Raw genomic sequence first — 23,915 nt, forward strand, 5'->3', positions numbered from 1 at the left:
TAGTAGTATTAGTATTATTATTGTTGTTGTTATTAAATTGTTATCATTATTATTGTTTTATTATTATATATTATTATTATTATTATTATTACAGTATTATTATTATTATTATATTATGTGTTGTAAGTACATATTTAAATCAATAAGTACATTTTATTTGTAGTGTGTCTTCTTTAGATGTTCTTTAAATCTGGAATCATGGGGAAATTTTTTTATATGTTTATTTAATATTTCAGAATAATATTTAATATAACATTCTTTTGAATATATAAATACTCAAAAATATTTCTAACAATGAGTCAGCCAATGCTATAATTTTATTGAGACTTCTCTGGTAATAGGATTAATTTGCAGACAACCATGCCTCCTCCTGGATGCTCGATGGTGCAGATCAACAATATTCTCAATGTAAATGAAGGCTTTTAGGGACCATTCAGGATAGAGTTTAAGTACCTGACGCAGATAGCAAACATATTGATTTTGCTCCCCTCCTTAATGAAGACTCCAGATTAACAAGGCATATTTTGAATAATATTGTTGACATGTCTTAATGTACCTATTTGATGGATATAAAAGAGGGTTTGTTTTGGGAATGCAGGGTGCTATTGCTACCTTATGTTATTGAAACAAGGAAAACCAAATTCCATAGATATGAGGAGCTTTGTTCATAAGAGTATTTTTGCTATACATGTACATGAAGTAGAAATCATGTTAATCTGTCAATAGAACTATAAAAAAAAAATTAGAAACTCATGTGACTAAAAAACACTTTTCAGAAAACATTGCTTATGTTACGTTACCTCTATTTTTCAGTCAACAGAAATGAAAAAGCTTGGTTCATAGGAGTGTATTTGCTATTGATAAGGTACAAATCATGTTAATTTGTTAATAGAAACAAAAAAACTATCCATAAAAACCTGTGCAACTGAAACAAAAATCTTAAAGGTTATCTGGCCACTATTTTTAAGTCCACAAAAAGAGGAACTTTGTTTGTAAAAGTGCTTTTGCTCTTAATAAGTTAGAAATAATTGTATTTTTTAAAGAGTACCACTAAACTACCCATAAAAACCCAAATGACTGAAACAGGAATCTTTTAAAAACATTGGCTATGTTGTCACTATTTTTCAAGGTCAACAGAAATGAGGAGCATGTTTCTGCTGTTGATAAGGTAAAAAATTATGTAAATCTCTCAATAGAAGCATCACTTTACAGTTAAAACCCATGTGACTGAAACAAGGGCCTTATAAGAATATTGGTTATGTAGCTACTATTTTAAAAATCCATAGATATGATGAGTTTTGTTCGTAAGTGTATTTTTGCTATACAAAAGAAATCATGTTAATCTGTCAATTATTAAACTATTCCTTAAAAACTATTGTGACTTAAAGAAGAGTTTTTAAAAGCAAGGGCCTTATAAAAACATTGGTTATGTAGCTACTATTTTAAAAATCCATAGATATGATGAGTTTTGTTCGTAAGTGTATTTTTGCTATACAAAAAGAAATCACGTTAATCTGTCAATTATTAAACTACCCTTAAAAACTATTGTGACTAAAAGAAGAGTTTAAAAGCATAGGTTATGTTAGTATTATTTTTCAAAGTCAACAGAAACAGAGCTTAGTTCATAAGACTGAAATGATGCCGGCACATTCAGTCGTCCCAGTACAGAAGCGTCTCGCCGAGCTACTGCGGCTCGGCCGGCGGAATGAGGCAGCGGGCCAGTGGCACGCGCTGCTGGTACCGCGGTACCGACTACCGAGTGGCGGTACTGATACTGAGTAGCGCGGCACACTCAGTACCAGTAGGAGCGTACCGAGACGTTAATGGTACTGACACCTTACCGGGACGGGAGTCCCGCGCGGGGCGCGAGCCACGCGGCCGGAAACTGAAGAAAGTGGTATCACTGAGTCAGTTATCAATGAGTATTGACCATTGACCACAATTATTTTGTTTTTACTATCATGAGTACGTGCATGCATACATACATACTACATACACAAGAAGATAATCAATATGATGAAAATTTGGTAATGCATTATATATATCAGAGACAGACAGACATAAAATGATGCAGCACTATGCCATGGTTGATGAAAAATAACGGCACTAACTACCCCTAACGGCCTCAGCTGTCAAGGACGAATGAGCAAATCTATAGGGATGCTGACAGTTGACCTGACACCTTCCTCACACAACTGAGAGAACTCGCATTCGATTCCTAAGCGGGATGAGATAATTTGGGCTTGTCTGTAATATTCGTACACTTAATCTTATGTGTAGTAGTAGTAATAGTAGTAGTAGTAGTAGCAGCAGCAGCAGCAGCAGTAGTAGTAACAGAAGTAGCAGTAGTAGTAGAAGTAGAAATGCAATGGTAAAATGCCGGCCAACTGCAGTGTTACTGCACCGCCAGACGCCAGTCCGCCACCCGTCCCGGCCACTGATCCGTCGAGTGGTGCCGACGCATTATTCATTCTTAGCGGTAGGAAGCAGCAGAGTCCCGGCACAGACGTAAGACGGTACAAGCGTCAAGCGGTAACAGAAATGATGCCGGCACATTCAGTTGTACCAGTACAGATGCGTCTCGCCCAGCTACCGAGACCGCGCCGACGCGCCAGGGCAGCCAGTCGGTACCAGTGTGGAGCGGTACCGAGAGTGAGAATGACTCAATGTTACCGTCTTACCTATCACCGCTCGCCTTGAGCCACCTCCACGCTGTATACAATTTGCTCAGTACCGTTTCGGCTATTTACCGGTACAGTACCGTTAAGGCTGGTACCTGTATTACCGGTACTGGTACCTTGCCCACCAGTCCGTAGCCGCGCTGCACAAACCATGTACGGGAATGGGCTAAAGGGATGGTACCGGATCTTAAAGCCCACCAGAAACCGTGAGAGAAGCTGCACACTCAGACCGTGGACAGGGCCGTGCGGGACAGTGAGTGGTGGACTGTACGGCAAGGCAGGACAAGGCGCTGGCCGTGAGGGACAGTGATTGGTGGAGATGAAGATACCGATAATAGTGATATCTAGCCTCTCAGTAATCAGAGGTTAACTATTTAAACATGGTTGAGGACACAAAGTGGACAGTGGAGTGTGGGTGCCTGCTAGTGACACGGACAGCCGCCGTCGAACAGTCTTTGGCTAACGTAAGTAATATATTGGTGTAATTCATCATTTCACGGTGGTGCCATGTCATAACCTAACGTTGGTAACCTCCAGGACAACATATCAGTGAACTAACACCTGCACATACTTATAAAACCAAATAATTCAAATCTTGAAAACGTAAACAAACCGATCCCTGACCCGCCGCCTCTCTCTCAGCCATTATCTGCCTCATCTCTCACTCATTACAGGCCAGACAGGTCACAAAGTGGAGCCATAGGCCTAATCTTTCATGTCAGTTGTTGAGATATATCCGCAATTACCTGATTTGTGTGCTATGGAGGCTCAGTGAGAAGAAGCGGGCCTACCCATGACGTCACGAGCCCCAGGCTGTGACGTCATCACCAGCTCCCGCCCAAAATGCCGGTCCCAGATGCTCGACTTCCACTATTATTTATATTTGTCTCAGTTCATTTATTTCGAGTCACAAGTGCCTTTTAAGGGTTTCTAATGATAGTTCGCAGTGTTTTACGTGTCTTCCATGCTTGAGTTGAGTGAAGTACGGTGATGTAGAGGGTGTTTATGACTTGAATGGGAGGGCCAAAATACGCTAAAATTTTTACCTCCGCTATCTGTGATTTTTTATTTGAGGTTGTAGCGAAGTGTTTGTGTTTTCAAAAGATGGTTTATCATGAGAAAAGTGTGCAAGGCTCCTGAGAAGTTAAAGATGTGGACTTTAAGAATGATATGTAGTCCTGTTAATATTGTAAACAACGTCATTTTTTAAATATTATTTTTTCTAATAGGGCGAGTTGCCAGGTTTTGATATATCGAAATGATAGTCATAATTTTTGAAAAACGTTATCGATTCAGTTGAATGAAATTGGTGGGCTTTGAAATTGTGTTTAAGCAAGTCGAAGTTCTAATACTTTATTTAGTATATATTTTTTGCTATTTTTATTATTCCTTTTCTCGACAATGTTTTTGTATTTCAGAAGTTAGTTTTGATTGATAACGAGTCAGAATTTTTATAACATTCGTGTCCAGCTGCCTTTTTGGGAATCCTCATTTTCAAAATGATTTGCGTAACGAATATAGACGTCATCAAGGGAGGGCCGACCCCCCACTCCCGGCTGGACCCAGGCCGATACCTGGCTCCAGGCCCGGGTGTGTGTGTGTGTGTGTGTGTGTGTGTGTGTGTGTGTGTGTGTGGGAGCCCACCAGCTGTGACACCCAGCTCCCAGCTGGAGGGTGTTGTGTGTGTGTGTGTGTGTGTGTGTGTGTGTGTGTGTGTGTGTGTGTGTGTGTGTGTGTGTGTTATTCACTTTCGTTATGAGGGAGCCCACCAGCTGGAACCACTGACACCCAGCTCCCAGCTGGAGGGTGTTGGAGGAAGGTGGCTGTGTGTGTGTGTGTGTGTGTCATTTTCTTTCATGGTACTTAGTGTGTGTGTGTGTGTGTGTGTGTGTGTAATTCACTATGGTCGCCCGGTAGTCACCCAGCCAGCCTTCCCCATTACGGAGCAAGCTCAGAGCTCATAGAGCGATCTTCGGATAGGACTGAGACTGTGTGTGTGTGTGTGTGTGTGTGTGTGTGTTGCCTTATCTTTCGTTATGAGGGAGCCCACCAGCTGGAACCACTGACACCCAGCTCCCAGCTGGAGGGTGTTTGAGGTGAGGTGTGTGTGTGTGTGTGTGTCCTTTTCTTTCATGGTACTTAGCGTGTGTGTGTGTGTGTGTGTGTGTGTGTGTGATTCACTATGGTCGTCCGGTAGTCACCCAGCCAGCCTTCCCCATTACGGAACAAGCTCAGAGCACATAGACAGATCTTCGGATAGGACTCAGACTGTGTGTGTGTGTGTGTGTGTGTGTGTGTGTGTGTGTGTGTGTGTCGTTATTTCACCGTTCTGTATACGTTTCATCTCTGGCGTTCCTCTTTATTATCCTAGTCTGTCAACACAAACTGCAAGTAATAGCGTATAGCGAAATGTGTCCTATTCTTAGCGCTTATTGAGCAAGGGGAAGCTATGATATGTAGGAAACACATAGCCCGGAGCAAAGCAAGGTGCCTCTATCGCCTCGCCTCGCCCCGCCGTGTTAACCCCTGCAGTAACATGACGTGTTTTCATATTTATTCTGGCTATTACTCAATGATTTTATACAGCTTCACAAACTTATGTGGGGATTAAAATAGTGAAAACTGGCCATTAATCTCTGACACCGTAGACCCTTCTTATTGTAAGCAAAATCATCTAATCACACACAAACTATCGTAAAATGCCACTTAAGGGATTAGACTCGACTCACTCAGACGCCCATAACTGAGTGCATGGCGGTAATTCAGTGCTGGAGATCTTAATGACAACAGTGCCCACAGAGATAGATTGAGAGTTTATGGACGACAACAGTAACAACACAGCGCCTTGTTTTCACCCGACATGTTTCCACTTTCCATCGTCGTTCGTGGAGTGGCTGGCGAGAACAAATCAAGGTTCCTCGCAATTCTTTTACCTTGATTTTTGGGTTTGATTAGGCGATTTTATTGACATTAGGAAGGGTCTATGGAGGTCAGAAGATTAATGGCTGGAGTCTTCACTATTTTAATCCCCCACATAAGTTTCTGAAGCTGTATAAAATCACCAAATAGCAGAATGCATAGGAAACGCGTCCTGGTACTGAAGGGTTACGGCAACGCACACCCTAAATAGCTTTGATACTAGTTAACCCCAATGAATAAGTGTATGCAAGTCACTGTGTGTGCTTGAGATCTTACTGAAAACAATGCCTACACATCAAATTGTTTTCACCTATTACATATTTCCACTTGTATCGCTGCACGTGAATGGAATAGCTCTCTCTCTCTCTCTCTCTCTCTCTCTCTCTCTCTCTCTCATAATCCTAATTCAACATTCCTCTTAGCTCTTCACAACAGACAGATGAGAAAGTCGGAGTAATGAGTGGAGAGATTTGGTAAAGCTTCCAGATAGTAAGTACGTGTGTGTGTGTGTGTGTGTTGGTTACCTGGGCAACGCTCCCCAGGTGAACCAAGCTACAGTGGTCGCCTCACTACCCACTCCACTAGTTTAGCTCTCCCGTCTCGTCTCTACCTCACTCATAGTTCACTGGGGTCTCCGTGTCTCCCCTGGCTGGCTGGCTGGCTGACGTGTTGCGTTCTTGCCTTGCCTCTCCTCCCTCGCTCCAAGTGCCAAGTGAAGGTAATGTAATATCCCAAACTGTCTTAATCCCTTCTGTACCATGACGCGTTTCCATATCCATTGTGCCTAACTATTTGACGACTTTATACAGCTTCAGAAACTCATGTGGGGATTAAAATAGTGAAAACTGTGGCCATTAAAATTCTGAACGCCTTAGACCTTTCCTAATCTCTCTCTCTCTCTCTCTCTCTCTCTCTCTCTCTCTCTCTCTCTCTCTCTCTCTCTCTCTCTCTCTCTCTCTCTCTCTCACACACACACACACACACACACACACACACACACACACACACACACACAGCAGTTAACTATTGGTGTGTAATAATCTTGTTCAGTTCTTGAGAAACGCTTAAAGGCACTAATGAATCCCTTTGCCGTAGTTTCTGGGCTGAGAGCTTACAAACTGTTACTCCGGGATACAAGCTTTCCAGGCTCACACAGCAATCCATGGCTGGAAAAATATTAGGTGGAATGGAGACTGAGACTAAAGAATAAAGAATAAATAGGCGAGTGTCTCAGCTGATAGGTACTGAGTGGAGCGACGCGAGAGATAGATAGATAGAGAGGGTGGGAGGGGGTGGAGGTGGAGGATGATATGAGGAACATGGGGAGGGACGGAGTGGGGACAGACGGGAAGGTGGAGTGTGGATCGCAGGCAAGCTGATACGTCAGAGGCATGGTACAACTTTTGTTTGATCGTTATTGTACCATGCGTCAGAGGCACCTGTAGCTAATGACAGCTATATAGGTACCACTTAAAAAAGGATGGCAGATGTCACTTTTGTTTGAAATACTGGTAAGAAAACAGCTTCGTGAAATGCATACATACATACATACATGCATACCGTACATACATACCTAAATATATACACATATGAGTATATTTTTAACATTGTTGCCAAACGCTTCCGCTCATAGTGGTCGGAACCCGTAGTGAACCAGGTTTGCCATGTTTGTCCTGTTAAGGACAGTCTGTCCTTTTTTGAGCCTGTTTGTCCTTAAGTTTTCTTGTAAAAAAGGACAGTCAAAATCTGTCTAGTTAAAAACCTCAGTCTGACTACACCAAGAGATTAGTTTTCTTACACGATTCTCTCCCTTACGTTAAGTTAGGTTAGTGAAAAGTAATCATTTCGTACTCGGTTTACTCGGTTTCAAAGTGTAATCAATACTGAAATACTCGGTTTGCAGAAAGTACTCGGTTCGCCCATCACTAGTGGCCTCGCTTTCCCGGTGTGTGGCGTGCAGTGTGGTCTCAGTCCTAACTGATGAGTGTTGCCACACGTACGATAATTATCGTACATGTACGATAAGATATGACCTCTGTACGATACCATTTTGTATTATCGCACGGTTTGTACGATAATTTTATGTCGTTCTTTATGTAACGAGAAATGGGGTAATAACAACTTCTTTCCATCTTACTGAAATAATAAAAGATAGAAATTTTTTTTAACAGCTTATTTGAAAAACAACAGTGTAATAATCGTACCCATTACGTCAGTCAGACAGGGAGGAGAGGGGAGGAAAAGGTATTATAGGGAGTCAGGGACGTGTCTTTGTCACGTCCGGACGTCCCTCTATGGGCCTCTCTACCCACCCTTCCCCACTGCTTACTCTGCCTTAGTACGCACGATTGAGTGGGCACATACAAAGAAATAGGCTAAAAACAAGTACAGTAAATGGAGCACTTCTTTCAGCTAGCTGTATCAAAGGCTCAGGAGGGTCATGTGTAAAATTCTCCCCGAACTAAAGACATGTTTACCCGTATTATCAGTAATCGGGCACAGTTTTTGCATAATGTCGCAGATGATGATTTAGAATAAATTTATAGCAGCAGTCACATTGCAGTGTTTTTGTCTTTGGAAGGGCAGTTATTTCTATGTTTGTGGTACCAGTAATTTAATTATTTAAGTTCTTTGTAAATAAATCCAATAGAGATTTGCATCCATATGGATTGTAGTGTTATTTTTGTTCTGAGCGTTGCTAATTTTGCTACCGTAATATGAAGTCCTCTGTTAATAATATCTGAAGGAAGACCTAACAAGTGGTTTCTTTATTTATATAATTAGGTATATATATATATATATATATATATATATATATATATATATATATATATATATATATATATATATATATATATATATATATATATATATATATATATATATATATATATATATATATATATATATATATAAAACCCTTTTTTTTTAGATTTTGTATCCAACATTTCGAAGACAGTGTTCAGATAATGCTTCAATATAATCCATGTAAATAAAAGTAAAAGTAAGCCCCAGGAGAATATTATTGTTATCACTTAATTTTATTAGCAACACATGTTTATACATACAGGTATAGTACAATAAACAATACGATATTATTTAGGATTATGTACGATAATTTTATAGAAAATACCATAATTTTTAGGAGCCAGTACGATAATTATAACTTGACCGTGTGGCAACACTGGACTCACGCTGCTCACGCAGTGTTCATCTCAGCTGGCACCCAAAGCAACCTATCACCACCGTCACCCACATCCCTTCAGGGACGGATCGCCGGCATCATTGTACCCCACAGCCAACGTACTTCATTGTTTACAAATCACCTGAACATTCTTATAATACAACATGGCGAGCATCCGATGCCTCACTAGAGTGTTTTCCGCATACAGGTCAGCAGTGTGGTGCGTGAAAGTATCCAAAACAGATACAGCAGCTCATGACATAGGCCTGTGTAGTGGCCCAAATAGTGCCATAACACACTCTCTCTCTCTCTCTCTCTCTCTCTCTCTCTACAAGATTACGTTTAGATAATTGAATTTCAGTTTCGAGGTATATCACTTATTTGTCACTTGTCATGTATTTATTTATTATTATTTTTTTTTTTTTTTGCCCCAAGGATAGATTTAGCCATTGTTTTAAGTAATGTGGACGCATCATGACGCTGCGCATTCCAAGAAGTGGACCTCAGAGTTATAAAAAGTTCTATCCAGGGCAGACCTTCTAGCAGCCTATATAGTTGTTAGCAGCAAGTGAAGGGAGAGGAGATCGAGGTGCCCCATTCCCATGATGATGAATGCCTCACTAGTTCCAGTATGCTGTCAGTCCAGTTGCATAACAAGTTCAAAATAAAAGTAGTAAATGTAAAAAGGAAATGAAAACCTGATTTGGTCTCTTACACTGCTTAGCTTAAAGTGCCTATGGTTGAAAAAAATGAAGTCTGTAAATATCTTAGAAGAATATTTTTTCTTATGTTATTTTTTTTTCCATTTTAGGCACTACTAGTTTTAATTGTCACCATTTCATGTGGGTTTTGTTTCTAGCCTTTACAAAATTTCATCCACATCAGGAAGGGCGTTGTATCAGCCTACCAGCGTCCACTATGCGCTGGGACCTTACAAGTGCGAATGATGAGCAGTCTTCCTCAGCAGTTTGATGATGCCAAGACTCGTTTAGGATCACTAAAAGAAGATCCAGGTTAGTCTTTTAATATTTTACAATTGTGTTATTTCAGGTCATATAAACACTTCCTGCTTGAGGTATTTGTGCCTGTGGCTGCATATTACTATGGCTGCAGCTAATGCTATTTTTTTAACTTGTGTTCAGAAAAGGTAAAAAAAAAGTTCCAAACTTGTCTTTTAAGGTAGTGGTTCCCAAAATAATATATCCATATGATGGTGCTCTTCAACCATTTCTTTTCTAAAATAATGTAACTTTTTTTCAGGAAATGAGACAAAGCTAAAGATTTATGCCTTGTTCAAGCAAGCAACAACAGGAAGTGTGACAACCAAACGTCCAGGGATGATGGACTTTGTGGGCAGGGCTAAATGGGATGCCTGGAATGCTCTGGGCAACATGACCCAGGAGGAGGCACAGAAAGCTTACATACAGCTGGTTGATTCACTAGTAGGTGCAGAGGTAAGTTGTATGATTGGAATATATAATGTGATCCTTTTGTGCCAGTTGATTTGCTTTTTGAATTATTTCTACTCTTTTTTAGCCTTTTACTTTTATCCTTTTCCCAGCGTTGGAGCTCTTTCTTCTTAATTTTCAGTGATTGTTAAGTCATGCATTAATTTGATTTAGACTTTTTAAAACATGTTATGTTTCCTAAAAAGATGAATTGAAGACTTGAAAACTTAAATCATCCATGGTGATGCGTATCATGTAATGTTGCACTTTTTTTCCGGTAAATTTAAGAAATGGTTTTGTATGAAGAAAGCTTAACAGAAGATTTATTCTTGGATTAGTGATAAGATGAAGAGAAGAACATTTTCTTCCTTCACAAAATCCTCAGCATTAATATTACTGACAAATCAATTTTTTTATTCACTTATTTGCTGTGTTTTTTAAGGAAAACAAGGTGGCTAGTCAAGCTGAGTCAGGTCAGAAGTACAATAACCTAATTGTGACGTGCGAAGATGGCCTCAGGGTTATCACACTCAACCGTCCCTCCAAGATGAATGCCATCACCAGGGAGGTGAGTACCTCTCTTGTTGTTCAAACAAAGGTGAAGTTCATCTTTCAATAGGGCTCGTTTATTACACTAATTTATTCACATACACCTTTATGTATTTTATTATGCAAATGGTAACTTGTATTTCCTTTCACAGATGTATGAGGAGTGGATATTATCTCTTAAAGAGGCAGCAGAGGATCCTAACACAGTAGTTACAGCCATCACTGGGGCTGGAAATTACTATTGCTCAGGAAATGATCTTTCTAATTTTACTAATATCAACCCTGAGAATATGCATGAGATATCAAAGGAAAGTGGAGTTCTTCTTAACAGGTAAATTGTTACCCTTTCTATATATATATATATATATATATATATATATATATATATATATATATATATATATATATATATATATATATATATATATATATATATATATATATATATATATATATATATATATATATAGAGAGAGAGAGAGAGAGAGAGAGAGAGAGAATACTAATATAATTTGATCTTATTGTGTAATGTGAGTGCTAAGAGAGGAAAGCAAAGTCCTGTCTAAGTACTGTTTGGTGAGCTGAGTTGAGAGTAGGTTTGAGGGAGGCCAATTAGGTTTGATATAAGTTTTGAAAGCATCAAAAGTTAAATGTTGCACAGTGAAGAGCAAGGCCATAGCAGGTTAGAAGTGGCATTTATTTGTAAGTGCTATAGTGGGGTGTAGGGTGAGTTAGGGAGAGATCGTACATGAGGATGTAACGTACAAACGCTCCCGTGAGCTTATTTATGAAAATAGCGAAGTTAGTGACTAATCAGCCGAGAAAGAAAACGGAGGCGCACAGCTGACACCCGCTATTAATGCTCCACGCCGCGCGCTGTCATGACCAGGTTTGTTTTCTTGTTTTGTGCATGTCTGATGTAATATTTTGCCACTAATTTATGGTTTATAGTGGTCATGAATATCCCAGGAGTGCGATGGTAAGGTATTCGATACCAAGATATGCCTGTATGTGATGATATGACAAAGATTAAATGGAAGTGCTCCCGTAAGGAATGGCGTGGTGTTCGTTTACATTTTAATGGCATGTTGTGGACTTATCGTACAGCTTGGATTTTAAACGTACGGAACATCCTCATGTAAACTGAGTGACTCTTTTATCTTCCCTAACATTGAAGATGGAGGAAATACTGAGCTAAAACAGGTGAAGGGGATTATGTTTACTCCATTGCCAGCACCCACCCCTAGATTGAAGCGATTCATCAGATTCCAGCACTCTGGCATCCTACAATGTTAAGGAGGCCTGCCTTCATGTCTTTGTAGGGTAGACCAACCCTATATGGTACTTTTGTACTGCAGAAAAACATGTCAGTGGAATGAAAGATTGTTTAATTTTATTTTGATGATCCTCAGTGGTTGAAAAAAATCTTCAATTTACTGAATATCAACATTTATTACTTTGTCATCCTATAAGCATTAGAATTATGATTTCTTTTATTATGTTTAAGCAGTGTGATGTGTAGGATGACCTGCTGTGATTCAAACAATTTGATACTGAATATTTTTGTACTTTTTTTGTACAATATAGTTTGATGAATAACCTTTCACATTGTGTTTCAACATGCATTGTTTTGTAGGTACATATCTATGTTGCCAATCACTTTGAAATCATCATTAGAGCCCATGCAAGGGAATGGGAGGGCAAACTGGTAATATATTTAATTGTTTATATGTATAAAAAAAAATTCTGAGGGACTTACATGCCTGTACAGATCGTCCACACCTGTGGACGATCTGTACACTTTTTTTTTTTTTTTTTTCTTGCCTTATTTTCACCCATTAATGTTGTGATGCCAAAACTGTGCCATATACACAACATAGCCAAATGACTATATTTTATATTAATAACTTCAACTTTACGTAATTCACTGAAGTTTTTTTTTTATGATTATTTAAAAAAAATTGTACGATCCGTCCCCAACTGACCCTACAGAATAGGTCTGTGATATGAGAAACATGATAGTTAGATGAAGAAGGGAATAACTTTATTAACTCAAGTATAGGCTGAGTTCTGTAGGACAAATATTTAGACAAAAGATTTGGATTGATCTGAACTCAGAAATAAGATTTCTGAAGTTGGAAATTCAGGAATCCAAAGGTTCTAGGAAGGGTCAATAGGAACTCTTGGCTTCAGAAGTTAAATGTTTATTTACTATGACAAGAAAAATTCTTTACCAATTATTTACCAGTTATTTAGTAGTGAAGAGATGTTGTGCCTCTAGCAGATGAAGCTCCTAAATTTATAAAGACTTCTTGACTTACTTTATATATGGTTTCAAGTCCTTGTTGAAATGTTGAGCATAGGCATAGCTACTGTATACATGCATACACATTAATATGTAATTAAAAACATCCATACTTTGAAATACACAAAAACACATTCATCTGCAGTGTCTTGGGAGAGAGAGAGAGAGCTGAGATTTAAAGACAATGAGAAAGTACTAAAACAAACCAATTATCTTATGCTATTGTAAGTGTATCTGTGGAGAAACCGGAAATACTAGCAATAGCATTTTATGATACACAAGTGTGGGGATTTATAAACAAGAAAAATATTAGTCCCATATTTTTTCTCATATTTCATTAATTTGTAATTAAATTTATTGAAATGGAATTAAATGTAAATTGATTGTTGCTAATTACTTTCCAGATTTGTGTCAGCTTTCATTGACTTCCCTAAACCTCTAATTGGTGTTATCAATGGTCCTGCCATAGGAGTGAGTGTGACAGTTTTGGGATTGTTTGATGCAGTGTATGCTACTGATAAGGTTAGTGATTTGTTCTCCATCACTGTTCTGGTCCATTTATTTTTGCATTTTGTATCCCATTATCCCTCTCCCTTTAGCATTATGGCTGTACTCCCATTATATCAGGACTTCCTCTTGCTTCTTGATGATGTGCTGTACACTTCATCTTCCATACTGAGCCTTTTGTTTTTGAAATGGCAAAGATACAATACTGAAAATCCCTTCACCAGAAAACATGCATTCCCATAGCCAAAGAAGAAAATGGCATAAAACAATTCTTTTTTTACTATTTCTTAACTACCACATACTCTTTTCTACTCTACTCTATGGTTTATTTTTAATCATTGTGCAATCAAAATAGTGGATTAAATGAATATTGAGTAAATGATTGTCTCTTAGTAAATGAACTGCAAGATATAAAGACAATTTTCATGTTTAGGAAATTTTTTTTGTTTTTTGTTTTTGTTTTTTCAGTCATTTACAGCCTGGTTGGATGAAATAAAATGTTAGCAAGACAAAATGATAGAAAATGAACTTGCTTTGAGTAAGGTTCCTAGCAACTACATCAATGATATTATTCGTTGCACACACACATTTAAGGAAAAGATGCTGTTTGACAAGTAGCTAGCTAGTGTCAAGACAGGATGTAAAATGCCCCTCCATTATTCTTGTGTCATAGATTATAAACAGTGTGAAGAGACTGCGATGTCTCTCCAGTGCATCATTTCCCAACTGTGAGAGAAGATGAAGAGGGAAAGTTTCTTTCTTTCGAAGTGTTAAATGTTTTAATTTTGTGAATCAAAGATAAAGGACAAATTAAGTTTAGAAACATCAGTGTAGTGAGATCTTGTGACAGTGAAGGAACCAGTGAAGGATGGACTTTTTGGTGGACTCATATTTATAAGTATAGCAGGATGTGTTGGAAGGAAAAGTAATTTCATAAGGATTTATGTAAGTGACAGTGGAGTTTTGATGATTACCATGAATGCAAATGAGTGCATACATGCCTTATTGTGAGGAGGAACTCCCCTCCTTACACACACACACACACACACACACACACACACACACACACACACACACACACACACACACACACACACACACACCTGGTCTCAGGCCTATCCGAAGATCGGAAATAATGAGCTCTGAGCTCGGTCCGTAGGGTAACGTTTGGCTGTCTCGTCAGAGACTGCAGCAGATCAAACAGTGAAACACACACACACACACACACACACACACACACACACACACACACACACACACACACACACACACACACACACCATGAAAATAATGTAACTTCAAGACTAATCCATGTTGTATTTTCAGGCTACATTCAATACACCCTTTAGTGCCTTGGGACAGTCTCCAGAAGGCTGTTCATCATATACATTTCCAAGGATGATGGGTCCAAGTAGAGCCAGTGAAATGCTGCTGTTCAACAAAAAGGTTTGTTAATTACATACCTTGTTCATTCTTTGTATGCATTTAAGTGTCAGGTTTAGTGTGCAGTCTTATTCACTCCACTAGCATTTAACTCACTTGTATGTTTATCTATGAGCATGCCTGGGAATGCACAAGAATCTTGGTGTTTAAAGGTGATGAATATTATTTACTCAAGTGCAAGGGAAAGTCATAAAATGCTTTATATTTGCCACCATTTTCTTTACAATAAGAAATGTAAAACTAAGAAAGTAAGTGCCATACAAGGTGTTCAAAGAGATTATTTGAGATTTTAACACAGCCTGTTTCATAGATGATTGAACATTTATTGCTTCTCAATCTTCTATCTGATTGCCAGTATGACTTCTGTCAAGGCTGCTCTACTGGTGATCTTATGGTTTTCCTTACAGAGTCTTGGTTATCCTCTTTTAGGGATCTATCTCATTCTTTTGGCTTATTCTTTTGACCTTGTTCAGGGATTGTCATCTTGGTGGGACTTTTTATTTATTTATTTATTTATTTTTTAATTGCATTTTTTTTTGCCTTTGACCAGCTTACTGCTCATGATGCCAAGGAAGTGGGACTTGTCACTGAAGTATTTCCAGATGGAAGTTTCCAGCAAGAAGTGTGGCCCAAAATACAAGCATATGCAAAGCTGCCAATTAAATCTCTTGTGTACTCCAAGGCTCTGACAAGAGATGTGGAGAAGGACATTCTTCATCAGGTAAGCTGCAAGTTTTGTAGATGATATAGTCTATCTTACCTTTCAGTGATGACTTTGCTCATGCTCTATGCTCATCCTCCTAAGGCACACCTCAGCAGCACACTGTGTGGGCATGGAATCAATGCAGAGATTAGCTTCTGTGTCCACCTGCAGCATCTTTTTTTTTCAGTGAAGTTCATTTTATAGTCTTCTCAAAGATTGTTCATATTTTTTGTTCCTTGTCGAGTTTGATACTACATGTTGTCCCACTTTAGAACTCCTAAATCTCCTTTTTATAGATGGAAACATTGCAGACAGTACCACACAACTCCTTTTCATTATTCCAAACAGTGTACATGCAAGTTTTCTTTCCTTCTTCCAAACCATTCCCATTTCATTAATTTTTAACATCACTTCACTAAACTGGGTTTCATAACACTTTAATTTTTCTAGGTGAATGATGCAGAATGTGACCGCCTGGTGGAACGCTGGACATCTGAAGATTGCATGAATGCCATCATTAACTTCTTCAGTCGCAAGAAGTAGCACATTCATCATGTGCTTGTGCCTCATAAATATATATAGTTATGACATGGGGGAATATTGATGCAAATAAGAAATTAATATAGATGTGTAACTTGATTCCTCGTGTTGAAAACTACAGCTAAGATATCTATCAGCAACTCATAACTCTAGATTGATGACTGTAATTATCCTGAATTTCATATTCTTCCTCTTGTCATTTGAGCAATAACAACTGAGAAACAGCAAAGTTTTAAACAAAAATCTCCTTAATTTGCGTTTCTGATTGCTGGATGCCAAATGATACACAACTCGATAAATGGTGAGTAATGTGGTCATGTTTAATGATAAAAACCATCTAAATACCATTAATACTGGAAATGATCTTAAACAGTCTAGAAATCACACCACAGAACTATAGTTTTCAATAATAAGAATTAGGTTGAAAAATCATGCACAGGAAATATTTTTGATAATGTTGGTTTTTATGAAAGATACTTTACACTCATCAGCATTTTAAGAGCATAAAATATTATCAATAGGTAAGTTTATATTGTTAGGCAAACAAGAAGCAATGCAATTATGTTAAGGAGGAGGATTAGAATGTGTTCTTTTGTAAATAATTGTGCTCTCTCTCTCTCTCTCTCTCTCTCTCTCTCTCTCTCTCTCTCTCTCTCTCTCTCTCTCTCTCTCTCTCTCTCTCTCTCTCTCTCCTATATAGTACATTCTCTACCTATGGATAATCACTGATTATCTTCACTAATTAAATTTTGACTTGTAATATAAATACTTGTCAAATATTCTGATCAAAGTTGTAGTAAAATAACATTATTTTTTCTACAGTAATACAATGTAGGCTACATGCAAATAAAATTTCTCTCTGTATTCATAATTTTCTTTGGTACTTCAAGCACAATCTAAGCAAATCTGGAGATTATGAGTGGTAGGCTACCTTAATTCAGCACCAATAAGTGATACATCATACAGTCCTACAAGTTCTTTTGAAATTGAGGACAGCACATATAATTATAGAGATATAATAAACCATTGTGAGGCGTGTAAGAAATACGATAACCGCTGCGATTCTCCTGCAGTCTTAAGTATGAGAGGGCCAAGCATCATAACTCTCACAGAGATTGGCAATCAATATACAGTATCGTTAAATTCAATTGGTTATTTCCTCATAAACTTTGAGCAGGTGACTGTCTGATTCATAGATCTATGGCCTGATCAATCAAAACAGAATGGGTGTAGATGGAGCTACTGTTACCTACAATCAGAGTGAATTTTCCCCTCGTGTCAAAGCTGGTCTTTAGGAGACAAATTTGTCCAAGCAAACTCTGACGAACAGAGAACATCAAATCAAATACTTTGTGTTTTACACAAAAAATCGTCCATTTGGTCTTATGTCTGTACCTACCTTTCTGTTTCTTATTTGTTATCATAATTTTACCTATCTTAATGTTGAATCACACAGATAATTATGGAGAAGATAGGGAAAAATGCTTCTTCGCTATCTCACGCTCTACATTCAACAGCGACCATGATAACATTGGGCTTTATTTCTGCATTAACTTTATCTCATTTATGTAAGTTTCGCAACCCCCCCAACAGTTGCCAAGCTTGGATAGCAGCGACATGTGGCTTCTCTCTACAGAGGGATTTTGTGAAAGACTGAGAAAATCTTTTGTCACGAGGACGAGGTAGGGGGAAGGGAAGGAATATATTTTAGAAGCTGCTGATGTGAGAACTTAGGGGAGAGAGCCAAGAGGAACAAAAAATATGTATCTATATTATCTGATTTTTAATGTATTAGATAAATTAATTATTTGGTAAAAAAAAAGTGATGACGGTTCGTGCCGAGAAAAATGAATAGCCCTGTAACCCTTGCTGTAGCAAGACTGTTTACAAACGGACGAAGACTTTGAATTCCCATTTTCTGTTTTCATAATAATGGCGGCCTGACGTACCCACAAAACAGTCAACATTTGATGTGTATGTGAAATTCAAACTGTTTAAAGTGACACAGATATTCGCCAGGATGACCTAGAACACTGGCGGAGCAGAAGTGAGGCAGGTGTGAGCAGCAGCAGCAACAGCAGCAGCGGAGCGCTAGAGCACTGAGTGGTAGGTCAGGAGAGTTTGGCGGGTAAAACAACTTTTTAGGCCACGGCGATGTAGGCAATGGGCGTGACGGGTGAGGGTGAACTGGCGTTGTAATGGGTGCAGGAGTATGGAGGAGATACAACAGCCTGCCGTAGGGGAGCCGTGGGCGTTGGGGCGCAGCAAGTGAAGGACCTCTTCTGCTCTGCGTGCGGCCTGCCCCGGAACCTGCAGGCTGTGTGTGTTAGGCAGACCAGGCAAGGCGTGTTTCCATGATATTAAGCTGGATTAGATTTGTTTGCGTGTTTATTTTAATTAGTTACAATATAAGGAATGTTGGATGATTCTGTGTACTACTTTGCTCTGACAAATTCTAGTCTCCTGATTACAGTTTGTGGGTGCCAACATAACAGGCAAAGTCGTTCCGTGCTGTCAAATGACCAGACATCAGTAACGCCAGTGATGAGAAAAAAAATAATTGGTACTCCAAAAATAATTAAGTTAGGATTCCATTTTTTGTATATATATATATATATATATATATATATATATATATATATATATATATATATATATATATTTTTTTTTTTTTTTTTTTTTTTTAAGTAGGAAAATCTGACCAAGGGCAAGAAAAGCAATTAAGTAAAAAGGTCAACTTAGATGTCAGTCTCCGAACAGGTCTGAGTGTTAAAAATAGTGAACCTAATTATTATTATTTGTTAAACTTGGAAGAATCATTGGCAACACTGATGAATCTATGCCACCATTGCAGTCGGTAATTTCAAGGAGGTTTATTTGATTTACAATCTCATTTGAAGTACAAATTATTTATTTTAATGTTTTCACAAAAAAACTTTATATTTTGTAGTTTCTCTGATGTTGGAAATGAAACACATATAATTTTTTTTTTCTTGTGATGAAAACCAAATTAAAGTTGGTCAATTTAACTAAATCAGTTAGAAAACATGAAAAATGCTAGATATTTGTTGATTGGTTGGAATGATCAATTGAATTTTCATTTATTCAATTATTAAATTTACTCATTGCTCTGAAGCAGCACACAAAGACAAAAGTTTATAAGTACCATTGTGTTTCACAGATACCTAGGAAGTTGGTTACCATGGCTTCCAGAGCTTCCCAGAGCCAGCCGCCGCTCTCCCAGGAGCTTGATGCTCGCTTCTCAGTCTTCCTGAATCCTATACGTGACTTGACCAAGAACTGGGAAGTGGATATTGCTAAGGTGAGTCACACAAGAATCAGATAGGAAAACACCACATACAGGAAACTATGTGTACAATATTGTCATATAATCAATCCATGGTAGTATATGGTATCAGAAGATATATTTGATTTATTTATTTTCTCTCACCTAGTACTTGGAGGAGTACCTAGAGGAGCTGGCTGGAGTCAGGCTGAGTCTAGATGGAGGAAACACAACAATGAACTTTGCTGAGGCAGCCATGTTGATTCAGGGCTCTGTTACCATCTACAGCAAGAAGGTGAGCTGATATTTCTCAGACTCGTGGACAGTTTGTAGGATAGGAGTGTGTTATTGTAAACTTGATTGAGTTGAATTTGTTTGCTCTCTCTCTCTCTCTCTCTCTCTCTCTCTCTCTCTCTCTCTCTCTCTCTCTCTCTCTCTCTCTCTCTCTTACTGTCGTTATTCCTGTCTTTAAAGTTTCCTGATTTTGCAGGTGGACTTCTTGTGGCAAATGGTACTGAAGACCCTTGATCTGCTTTCAAACCGCCGTGACCTGGGGGCTGGTGGGGATGGTGCAGAAGTGGGTGGGACTGGAGGAGGAGGAGGACGCAAAGGCCGCTTAGAACTCGCCCTCTCCTTTTCATGTGTAGATAGCATTCAAGTGTCTCAGAACATAGAGTTGCAGGAAGTTGATGACAGTGACTCACGGCGGAAGAGTGTTAAGTATGTGTGGGGGTGGGGGAGGTCACTTTTTTTTTTTTTTTTTTTTTTTTTCCCCTTCTTCTACCACCCCAGTGCATCTTTGGTGTAACCACCTAGAACCTGGGTATCATGGTGACATGTAGGTAACTTTAAACCACTTAACAAATGACAAAGTATCAAGGCAATATTTGGTGCGATTCGAACTCATGCGTGTTCCACATAAGGGATGAGTCAGGTTCCAGTGAAACTGACTGGTTGTTTGGCAGTATTGGTGAAATTGGAGAACTAAACTATGTCGGGAAATCCAGAACAGTGATTAAGTAAAAAGAAAATTAAACCATGTTTCTTAGACCCAGAAAAGTCAACTTTATCTTTAGGTAAGATTGTATGAACTCCAAACACTGTCCAGGATGTTAAACTGGGCAGCCAGCATGTGATTCAGAAGATCATGTTGAATTATACATGATTTTTTATATGTAACCTTTTGAAATAGTACATATACACATAGTTACACAGTTACCAATTCCAGTGAGTCTTCAAAGGAGTTTAGATTGCATACATATGTTCAGATGTTGGAAGGGGGACATTTAAGTTTTTGAGTAACATGAACATTTGTTGATGGATGGATGACATAATGGACATGACAGAATTTATTATATGTAATGTACCTTTCCTTTTTCAGATTCCTGCCCTCCACACCTCTCAACCTGGTAGAAAAGGAGGTGGAAAAGTCACATAATCGCATTTCTCTCCATTTGAAAAATGGTGAGGTTTTGGGTGCCAAAGATGATTTCAGGCTCACTCGTTCATATTTGACCCCTAAAGGAATGCTGCACCTGGAGGTGCCTGGGGAGATGCTAGAAGCTGCCCTGGCCTTAGGTTCACAGGTACTGGACAACTAACTCCATTCTCTTATATTTTTCACTAGGATTCTCTCTCTCTCTCTCTCTCTCTCTCTCTCTCTCTCTCTCTCTCTCTCTCTCTCTCTCTCTCTCTCTCTCTCTCTCTCTCTCTCTCTCTCTCTCTCTCTCAGAAGTATTTTTGGTATGACTAAGTTAAAAAGGGAAAATCTAAAGGTATATGGAAGGTTTAATATGTTTATTTGATTTAAGGGAATGCATTGTGGGTTGGTTGTGGTTTTCAAGTGCAGCATCCAAAGACAGTTTGGACATATAGAGAGAGAAGAAATAATGAGGTTATACCAAAGATACCATGGGCACGAGAAGAAGATCTTTTGTAAAGTGAGAGGAAAGAGTATTGGAATGTTATAGAGGCAGAAAGGGATGTTTGCTTCATGCAGGAGTGGAATATATGGGCATGAACAAATGGAAACAGTATCAGAGTAATTTGAATAAGATTGTTACATGTGAATCCTTGTTGTGAGTTTGCACTTGTCCTATTTTAACATTGAAAAATATAATGTTCAGTATCCAGTTGGTTGATACAGTGGGAGTCATTCTATTTAGTTAAACATGGACTGTGAGATTTTTTATTTTTTTTGTTTTATATCAGTCATTAAACTTGTGAAATTCAAATGATGGAAATATTTTTATTTTGCTGTTAGGAAGTTGAAGCTCAGTAGTGAGTTGTTTTCTTTACAGACAGAGGAACCAGCTGGGACACCTAACATTCCAGAGCAAGGTATGCATGGTTCTCTCTTTGTGTTTCACCTATAATAGCTTTTAATTGTGCATCCGGTGTGTACTTCTTGGGTTGGTCATGTTTGAGGATGATGCTGTTGTTGACAGAGATCGTGTGTTGATATAAGATCAGGAGCTACACTATAAATGCTGATGTGTGTATGTTCACCAAATGCCAGTTTGTTTGGCTGTATATTCTCTTGTACCACCCTTGCTCAAGACTGTCTATCATGTCTTTCACAGGTCCTTTACTTTCTCCGTTCTACTTTGTTGGAACATGTTATGTTTGACAATTAAATAGTCTATTGTTATTGTTATTTATTTGTTTATTTATTGTTTATTCTTTATTATTATTATATGTTTGTTTTATTTTGTTTTGTTATTTAGCTTTTTTCTAAATCATTTTGTGAGTTTCACAGCTTTTTGCTGTTATGTTGAGTTACTTTTTTTTTTTTTTTTTTTTTTTTTTTTTTTTGGGGGGGTTGTGCATGTGTGTGTGTGTGTGTGTTTTACTGTTTGATCTGCTGCAGTCTCTGACAAGACAGCCAGACGTTACCCTATGGAACAAGCTCAGAGCTCATTATTTCCGATCTTCGGATAGGCCTGAGACCAGGCACACACCACACACCGGGACAACAAGGTCACAACTCCTCGATTTACATCCCGTACCTACTCACTGCTAGGTGAACAGGGGATACACGTGAAAGGAGACACACCCAAATATCTCCACCCGGCCGGGGAATCGAACCCCGGTCCTCTGGCTTGTGAAGCCAGCGCTCTAACCACTGAGCTACCGTGTGTGTGTGTGTGTGTGTGTGTGTGTGTGTGTGTGTGTGTGTGTGTGTGTGTGTGTTATAATGAAGAGGAAGGTATGAAATGTTCTTTTCTTGTACTGTCACATTTTTTGCCTCTTATTTTTTATCCCATTGATTTCACTCATGTTTCTGGGTTACACTTGGATCAGTTTTATCAGCTTAGTTGGTGTTAGGAGAATGTTTCAGTTTTCAGTGATTTATTTTCCCTATTCTTTGCTCATACCCACTTTGTTTCATTGGCAAACAGAGAGTGTAGAAGTTACAGATTTGTAATACTCCTTGTATATCTCATATATACTTTGAATGATTGGTGATCTTCCTTGCAATATTTTATCTAGGTGATAAGCACTGCTGAGTTGTGTAAGTATCCCATGTGATGTGTGATGTTGTGCTCCAAACAGAGGACCAACCACCACCCTTGGAGGACCCTGCACCTTCTGACATGCTACCTCCAGCAGAGCAACCACCCTCAGAGGATGACCCTCAAGCAGAGGACCATTCACCTTGTGAAGATGACTCATTACCTCCTACAGAGGATGAATCACCCTTAGAAGAGATTGATAGATCACCACCAGAAGACCAACCACCATCAACAGAGGATCCTCCACCTCAGGCACCAGACCCTGATCCTCAACACAAAAACAATAATAATAACAACAACAACAATTCCCCCATTGATCTGGGCAAACAAAGGTGAGAACAAATATACAGTGTAATTCTTGCATGTACTGACCTGGTGTGATTGATTCATCTAATATGTTTAGTTGATTGATTTATGTATTTGTTTAATGTATATATATTTGTTTTTTTACTCTCTCTCTCTCTCTCTCTCTCTCTCTCTCTCTCTCTCTCTCTCTCTCTCTCTCTCTCTCTCTCTCTCTCTCTCTCTCTCTCTCTCTCTCTCTCTCTCTCTCTCTCTCTCTCTCTCTCTCTCTCGTTAAGTTTTAAGTATTCCTTTGGCTAGAGTTCTACAGTTGCTGTATTGGAGTAGTGGCTTGTTGACTGGTGCTGTTCTTTTCAACAGGTATGGCCTTAGAAAACGAAACAAAGATGACGGAGATGTTATTGCTACTCTGAAGCTCACTGACAAACTTAAACCCTTTGACCCAAATGCTGACTGTCCACCAAAGAGGCCCCCTAGGGCAGGCCGTCTCCGTGTGCCCACTCCCTGCCCTTGCCATCGTCCATCAGAGGTA

At 38.7% G+C, this 23,915-nt stretch overlaps 2 protein-coding genes and 1 long non-coding RNA gene across 4 annotated transcripts in view; all 3 read left to right on the forward strand.

Moving 5' to 3' along the window:
* The first annotated feature begins 8,750 nt into the window (after window positions 1-8,750).
* Window positions 8,751-17,143, forward strand: LOC123513981 (enoyl-CoA delta isomerase 2-like). 2 transcript variants are annotated; one of them, XM_045271502.1, is made up of 9 exons: window positions 8,751-8,992; window positions 9,670-9,797; window positions 10,045-10,238; window positions 10,675-10,800; window positions 10,934-11,112; window positions 13,491-13,608; window positions 14,920-15,039; window positions 15,587-15,757; window positions 16,190-17,143. In XM_045271502.1, the coding sequence occupies exons 1-9, from the start codon at window positions 8,949-8,951 to the stop codon at window positions 16,280-16,282; spliced, it is 1,173 nt and encodes a 390-aa protein (XP_045127437.1). In that variant the 5' UTR covers window positions 8,751-8,948; the 3' UTR covers window positions 16,283-17,143. The 2 variants fall into 2 exon arrangements, with proteins under 2 accessions (XP_045127437.1, XP_045127436.1); XM_045271501.1 differs by having other exon boundaries at window positions 8,762-9,004.
* On the forward strand, window positions 11,173-12,387 carry LOC123513982. The gene is made up of 2 exons (XR_006677486.1): window positions 11,173-11,670; window positions 11,959-12,387. It is a non-coding gene; the product is annotated as an uncharacterized LOC123513982 (long non-coding RNA).
* A 1,009-nt stretch (window positions 17,144-18,152) lies between the features above and the next one.
* The window catches only part of LOC123513980 (condensin-2 complex subunit H2-like), a 14,693-nt gene continuing 8,930 nt past the window's right edge, over window positions 18,153-23,915 (forward strand). The window contains exons 1-8 of the mRNA XM_045271500.1: window positions 18,153-18,385; window positions 19,461-19,601; window positions 19,735-19,860; window positions 20,056-20,285; window positions 20,947-21,151; window positions 21,866-21,905; window positions 23,121-23,412; window positions 23,744-23,912. Of these exons, the coding sequence (XP_045127435.1) occupies window positions 19,482-19,601; window positions 19,735-19,860; window positions 20,056-20,285; window positions 20,947-21,151; window positions 21,866-21,905; window positions 23,121-23,412; window positions 23,744-23,912 (1,182 nt within the window). The 5' untranslated portion in view covers window positions 18,153-18,385; window positions 19,461-19,481. The remainder of the gene's footprint in view (window positions 18,386-19,460; window positions 19,602-19,734; window positions 19,861-20,055; window positions 20,286-20,946; window positions 21,152-21,865; window positions 21,906-23,120; window positions 23,413-23,743; window positions 23,913-23,915) is intronic.

Source organism: Portunus trituberculatus, chromosome 37 (genome assembly GCF_017591435.1).
Source record: "Portunus trituberculatus isolate SZX2019 chromosome 37, ASM1759143v1, whole genome shotgun sequence".
In the NCBI taxonomy this organism is placed as follows: Eukaryota; Metazoa; Arthropoda; class Malacostraca; order Decapoda; family Portunidae; genus Portunus; species Portunus trituberculatus.